At 36.3% G+C, this 7,500-nt stretch overlaps 1 protein-coding gene across 4 annotated transcripts in view; it reads right to left on the reverse strand.

Annotated features, from left to right (window-relative positions):
* LOC113807348 (N-chimaerin) overlaps positions 1–7,500 on the reverse strand; it is a 26,214-nt gene that overhangs the window by 1,254 nt on the left and 17,460 nt on the right. For all 4 annotated transcript variants that reach the window (XM_027358579.2, XM_027358580.2, XM_070141736.1 and 1 more), the window contains 2 exons: positions 4,326–4,431; positions 1–657 (listed from right to left, as the gene is read on the reverse strand). The exon at positions 1–657 is cut by the window's left edge and continues 1,254 nt beyond it. In XM_027358579.2, the coding sequence (XP_027214380.1) occupies positions 465–657; positions 4,326–4,431 (299 nt within the window). In that variant the 3' untranslated portion in view covers positions 1–464. The remainder of the gene's footprint in view (positions 658–4,325; positions 4,432–7,500) is intronic.

Here is a 7,500-nt window from a genome sequence, read left to right on the forward strand (position 1 = left end):
TTAAAACTCATCACAGTAAAGAACACTTATACCTGAAATATGAAGAAAGGCAGAAATCATTTCCTTCTCTTTCTAAGTCAGCACAATGGACTTGTGTCATACAGATCTTTTTTTGATTCCACATAAAAGGCACCAATACTCTGGTACGCAGGCTCAGTTGGCAAACTCTGTTATGACTGCAGCACGCCAATAACCTACTAAAGCTATCATGATATCAGATGATGGTTAGTGAGTCAGTGTATCATAGGTGTCATGTTACTGGTCAGTGTTATCAAGTCATCATAAAGTACAAAGGCTTATGAAGAAATCACAGTAATTGACTACTCATACTTATATAATATAAGAAAAAAACCCACTGCAATCTACCTTACGACGATCACTGAAATAAGTATTTTTATAATCAGTTCTCAGGAAATATCATTGTGAAAAAGTTAATACTTTTACCATCCACCTACACACAGGAACTATAGAAAGACATCACGGTGGTAGACCACAAGAACCTCAACAACTCTTGGTTCTTGAGCCGAGTTAGCCATTGCTAACAAATCTGCTGGCTGTATGTTTTCCCCCAGGGCAGCTGACTGAACCAAGGTTGGGGCAAACACTGTGCTCAGACTGGTTGCTGTCATCTTATTGACAGCACTGTGATCACAAACTCTGTGGAAGAAAAAGGAAAATTTGTGAACAGAAAAAGAAAAATCCTGTGCTCTGCTGGCACAGCGGTTAGTGTGTTGGTCTAGCAATCTTGCAGACTTGCGTTCAATCCCATGCACGGCCTGTGGATGGTAACCCCAGCCATTCCTTGCACACAGGGGGAGATTTGGAAGCAAAATAAAACAGACAGTACGTCACAGCAAAGAATATCCATTGTAACAAATGGAATTAAAACCAAATCTTCTACTTGGACAATGCATTAACTGAAAATTACAAAATCACCACCTTTGTTAACCCAGTCACGCCGGGTAAATTTTGTAGCCAAAATAAAAAAATCTGGGCAGCTATAAAATCAGCGGGCGGAGCTTCCCTGGAGTCTGTCCGCCCGCCCGGCCACGTGCCGCTTCTGCCTCGGAGCGCAGCCCCGAGACAGCATCACACTGGCGGGCAGCCCGGCAATGTTTATTTTTTCCGGTGTCTCTTATATGTGACGCCCGGGACGAATGGGTTAAATACTCTCAGAAGTATTCATTATCTACTTTTGTCTCGATTAGTGTTGAGGATGGAAAAAATCCTAAACAATTCTTCTATTGAAAAATCTATTCTTCATATCTAATCAATTTGTATGCATAACTCTATTTCTTCGTAAATATTTTACAGTAATTTCCTTTGACAAATAACATGATAATGTAGATAAACCAAATAGGGAGTCAGTCTGTAGTTCCAAATAATGTACAAACAAACTTTTTAACTTATTGATGCCAGGAGAGAACATACACTCAGGATCAAATAAAAGTTCCTCTACACCAGGAAGCCCTGTGTTGTGTGATGTTACCATGATACACTGCTATCAGCACATAAAAAGTACATAAACTAACACCTGATCAAAGAAGTGACCTTTATAACATTCAACATAAAAATCTGACCTTTATAATTGAAGACAACCACACCAGTTGCATAAAAGAAGATAAATGCTAAGACACCTTCATTGTAAGCATCCATAGTATAATATACAATGTGACTCTCAATGTATATCTGAAATATTGTGAAAAGTAATTACTTACTTCAATCATTTATATGCTCACAATATAACTCTTACCTAATAATTTCTAATATAACATCAGTGTATGTAAAATAGTTTCCAGCATGGATTACCTTTCCTTGCACTTACTAACCACAAGCTCTATCTCTATCTCTATCCCCCCTATTATTATATATTCTTTCCCTTGTTCTTAGAAAATATTTCAAAATATTGTATTCTAAAAATTGCCTTTTGAAAATAACACTTATCAGAAATGCTATATGTATAATTGATAATTGTATTGTAACTCCCTAATATTATTAATAATATTTCAATACAAAGATAATCATGAGTATCAAAAGCAGTAATCAACTTGGTCATTTGTAATGCCATTAATATTATCACTGTTAGCATAAATGTCATCATTATTGTCATTATTCTGATCATCAGTATCATTTCCTAATTACTATTGCTACCATCACCATCATTGACATCATTATTATGGTAATCATAATTATTATTACTACAAAGTAAATGTTGAGTATTCTTAAGATTACCTTAATAACGATTGTAATGATAACAGTAATGATACTGATAATAGCAGTAAACATAATCATACTTAGAATGAATTTCTGTTCATTGTTATTATATGCAAACACCTAAATACAGTGAGGAAAGTTTTGCACTTTTATTAAAAAATGGGAATCAAATATTACTTCATGAATGAGCAATCAACAACATTCTTGTGTACAAAGTCAGAATAAAGCAATATTTATGTAACACAGTATATATCACACAACAAATCTGTAAGGTGTACGGTGTGAACCAATGAAGATTCATCCAAGTGAAACTATCAAAAAGTGAAACTGGTGTTTCACTTGTTCAAAAATAGGGGCCTTGAAACTCTTAGACACTGTCTATATGCATGAGAATAAATGCTTAACTTACAAAATAAAAAACATTGCATAATATTATCCAATTATTAATATCATTGCTGTTACTTTTGATTTATCATTCTTATTTTCATTCATCATCATCATCATCATCAAGGGGGCTGACGTCGTTGGGGGCGCATAGCCGCATCCAACCTTCGCTTCCACCTACGAGGATCCCTCATGGCTAGTCGCCAGGCAGGGACTCGGCCCATCCCAAAGGCCTCCTCCACCCAGGGTTGTCTTGAACAGAGACTACCTGATGGGCAGGATCATCCTGAGGAAAGCGACCCAGGTGGCCGTATAGCCTGAGTTGGCGATCACGGATTGTGCAGATAACAGGTCCTGTGCCAGTCTCGTGGTGCAACCGTTGGTTGGACACATGGTCCTGCCAACAGTACCCCATGATCTGGCGCAAGGACCTATTACAAAAGGCTTCAAGACGAGACTCCAAGGCACAGGACAATGTCCAGGTTTTGCTACCGTATAGCAAAACTGGCGTTATCAGAGCCTTGAAAACCCGTAGCTTGGTCCTTCTGCACAGGTACCGTCATCTCCAAATACTCTTGTTGAGAGAGTTCATAACCCCTACTGCCAGGCCAATCTGTCTGCTGACTTCATGGTCTGACAGCCCAGAGTTATGAACTACACTACCAAGGTATGTAAAGCTCTCCGTGACTTCAATGTCCTCGCCGCAAGCACGTACTGACTGAACAGGTTCTCCTAACAAGTCCTCAAATTCCTGGACCTTGGTCTTAGTCCAGGAGACCTCTAGACCCAAGGGTTTCGCTTCATTGCTAAATGCATCCAGAGCCGCCACTAGGGTTTCCAAAGACTCAGATAGAATGGCAACGTCATCACCAAAGTCAAGGTCTGTAACCTTGATATTGCCCAGTGTTGCCCCACAATGACTTTGAACAGTAGCTCTGCCCAGTATCCAATCCATGCATGTGTTGAAAAGAGTTGGCTCAAGGACACAGCCTTGCCTCACTCCTGAACTACTATCATTATATTATCATCATTATCATTACTATTAATTTCCACTGATGAATTCCATAATAATATAAATAAGCCACATTTGGAGTCAGTGCGTAGTTCCAATTAACGTACAAAAAATCCTTCTAAACTATTGACACCAGTAGAGGACATAAACTCAGGATCAAATGAAAGGTCCTCTACACAATTACAACATACACACTTCCACTATTTCTGCATGCATGCTGGTTACAAATTGTTACTTTATCAGCATCATATTTGGTAGCATCACAACCAAAGTATACATTCATTATGGTCACAATCATAGCCTAATTACATGGAAAGATAATATAGTCAGATATAATTTCAGATAAAAGTGAAAAAATAATACATAATTAGTTTAGTGTTATATGCAACTAAGAAGCCTAACTTAATATTATCAGTACAACTATGAATTCTGTATGTTACATGTGCATGCTCTTTTGAATAATACAGACCATCCACTTGAAACCAATTGACGCATGTCAAAATTCATGACAAAAAAAATGCATGTTCAGAGTGCACACACACTATCAGTAATAAGTCGGTGACAATGCATATACTGCCTTATTTGCTCTTGTAATAATACAAGAAATGTAAAAACTATAATAAATCATATGGAAAACAGAAAAAAATGTCCTCATCAAGAAAATGGCAGAGACAAAAAGAGGTAGAAGGCCTATAAACATTTGCAATGGACTCACCTGGCAAGATGCATGATGATGACCTTGAGAGTGGACAGGTGTGCCACTGGTAGAGTTTGTAAAGCTTCTCGGATGCCGGACACTTTAGCCTCCCGGGTACTCAGCTCTGTTAACCAAATGTAAACTATATGAACATCATATATAAAAATGTAAAAACTTCAACCCTCAAAATTATAAACATAGTGTCTAGGCACAAGGAGCAAAAAGACAAAAAAAGCAAAAAGGGAAAGGACAAACTGCTATATTGAAAAAGATTTGCATATCTTAAATACATTTAACAAGAATTTTGAGATTCTGGTTGGAAACAAAGAGGAAAAATAAAAAGACAATAGAATAATTTGTTTCACATGATAAACTCAAAATGTAACCATACTGCCATGATTATAAAAACCCAAATTCATGAGGAAAATGTATCATATATAAATCAGCCCAGAATATTTATGTGCGTGTGAGTGTGTTTGTCTTTCCAAATAATTTAAATATAAAGTAAAACATCTCTATATTTTCTGTTGTTGATGACAAAAATATCAACCCATCTGATTTGAAGTTCTCTAGTGTATTGGTTGGCATTCATTTTTCTTGAAACATTTTATATGACAACAATATTAGGACAACACTGAACTCATCAAGAGATATACAGTCAGTGCCAAAAGTTTTGGTGTGAACATCCCTTGCTAAGATTTTTGGCAATTTATCAAGCACCCCTTATAATTCTGGTTTAATTTCAACCAAAGTGTTGGTGCGAGCCACGGAGGTAAAGTGAGTGGGGCTTTATCAGCTGTCACTTGTTTGAACCAGATAATGTGTTTAGTTAATACACAGGCAGTACATTCTGTTTTTCTTTTGTGTCACCCCATGCAGTTTTTAAGCATGATCATTGCTTCTTATTTTACATTTTCTGGAGAAATGGGAGGCAACAAAGAGATTACAAAGGAAGAGATTTCTGCCATAGTTTCCCTCAAGCTTGGGGGAAGACTAATAGGAAGATTATTATTATGACCAGGATGGCACTCCATAAAGCAGTGCTGGACCAAGAAAAACAGAGAGGTGATGAAGCTTTACCACTCCACAAGGAAAGGTCTGGGAGGCCACGTAACTGCTCTAAGAGAACCAATGATGATTTTCCAAGGTCAAGTGGACAAAGAACCATGAGAAACTGCAAAGGAACTCAAGAGGATGTATCCAAAACTTTTCTAAAACGTCTCTACCAGAAAAGTACAATGGTGCCTCTGTAACAACCTTGTCTTCCAACATTGCACCCACAATGAAAGCCACTGTTAAAGAAACAGCAGAGGATGAAAAAAATTATTTTTTCAAAGAAATACCTTGCTTTGGATATGGAGAAGTGGAAAACTGTCTTGCGGAGTTTTTAGGCAACTTTCACAGTTATTGGGAACCATGGGGGAAGGTGAGGTCACACTCATAAAGTGCATGGGAAATTCAAAAGACAAGCAGAATGTACCATCCATGAATGTGCAAGACACATTATCCGGTTCAAAGAAGTGACAGCTGATTAAGTTCCACTTACTTTACCTCCCTGGCTCGTGCCAACACTTTGGTCAAATGTAAACCAGAGTTATAAGGGGTGCTTGATAAATTGCCAAAAATTTTAGCGCAGGATGTCCGTACCAAGACTTTTGGTGCTGACTGTAGTTTAATATACAAGAATACTTTTAGTTAACAATTCTGTAAGAATCACAGGAAGGTCAAACACTGAGAAATCAGTGTTAGTATAAGAAATATGTTAAGATAATCCTTTCATGTAGTGGTTTTCAACCTTTTTTAAGACATTAAACCTTACTGATATCTTGGGTATACTAAAGCTGCCCATATTTCTGATGAACTAAATTTCCTCATTTTCTTATGTCTTTAATAATAAAATCACAAATGGCAATAATAACAACTGAGCAAGCTACAAATAAACTGATGTTTTCACTGACCATTAAAGCAAATTGCAAAAAAATCAAGACTATATTTGGCAAGTAAACACAAAAATAGTAAACATTAACAATATTAGTCTTGAAGATGAGTAATCTGTAAATAGAAAAAAATAAAGAACCACTCCTATCTTTCGTGATTGTCCATTCATACATTTTCCAATATTTCACTTCCTGTTAGTGTAGGTTTTGCTATATCACATTTCTTTATAAAAATAGCTCTAAACAAAATTTCATAAAAAAAAATTTAGGTCATATGATTAATTTCTTACAAAGGAGCATCCTCATCAATTTATTGAACAAAAATCATCATCTTTATTTTTCTTGATTTACCTAAGATATAAAATAGTGAAACAATTATAAAGCCAACAACATTTGATAATTGTCATCTTTTAATTCCTAAATAAATATATCTATTTATGAAAAGTCGACAACATAATCAGCAAAGTCCCTTACTGGTGTTCTCTGGACCTGGTAAAAACATGCTATGCATGGTTACCAAGAACTGATACTGTTATGTTGCTGTTAGCAGTTATCACACAAAACTACTAATATATAAATATTCATCTTTGGTCATTCTCAAAGTCAGCAAACGAATTTGCCCTTCATAATTCAGTATAAGCACAATATCAGTATACAAGAGGAAAATTTTACATTTATGGTGTCAAGCCAGGCTTATCTCTCCTTTCATTTACTAAGAAGGATCTCTCTTCCCCATCCACCCTCCTTCACTTACATTATTCTATTTGAAAAAGTCACTAATCTCTACCGGTCACATTCTTGTGCCAACTTTCACGAAGTTAATTAAGAGGTGGCGAAATGTCACTTGACGTAATCCTCACAAGCTGACTTCTAGTAAAGTACAATAACAGTGGTACTCAGGAAACTCACAGAACAAAGAACAACTGCAATGGCCCTATGCTACTTATTTTCTTGAGCTTTCAGTTGCCCTTGAGAGTACTTCAAATTTTTTGCTCAAGGAGCCAGTTCCTTATGGTGCCAAAAATACTCCCCAAAGAAACATTTTTCTTTCACTGTGATTTTGCTTCAATAAAAACTACATAAATTAATCAAAATACTGTTTAGAGATACAGACCAATAAAGTTTTATGAATATCATTCCACTAGCCTGACACAAGCATATTCAACAAAAGTATCTAAAATTTTGTATGTTCCTTTAAAATTAACTAAAATTTTCCATGTCATCAATGTTAGTAAATGCCTATTGGATTTTTTCCT

The sequence above is a fragment of the Penaeus vannamei genome, chromosome 3 (assembly GCF_042767895.1).
Source record: "Penaeus vannamei isolate JL-2024 chromosome 3, ASM4276789v1, whole genome shotgun sequence".
Lineage (NCBI taxonomy): Eukaryota > Metazoa > Arthropoda > Malacostraca > Decapoda > Penaeidae > Penaeus > Penaeus vannamei.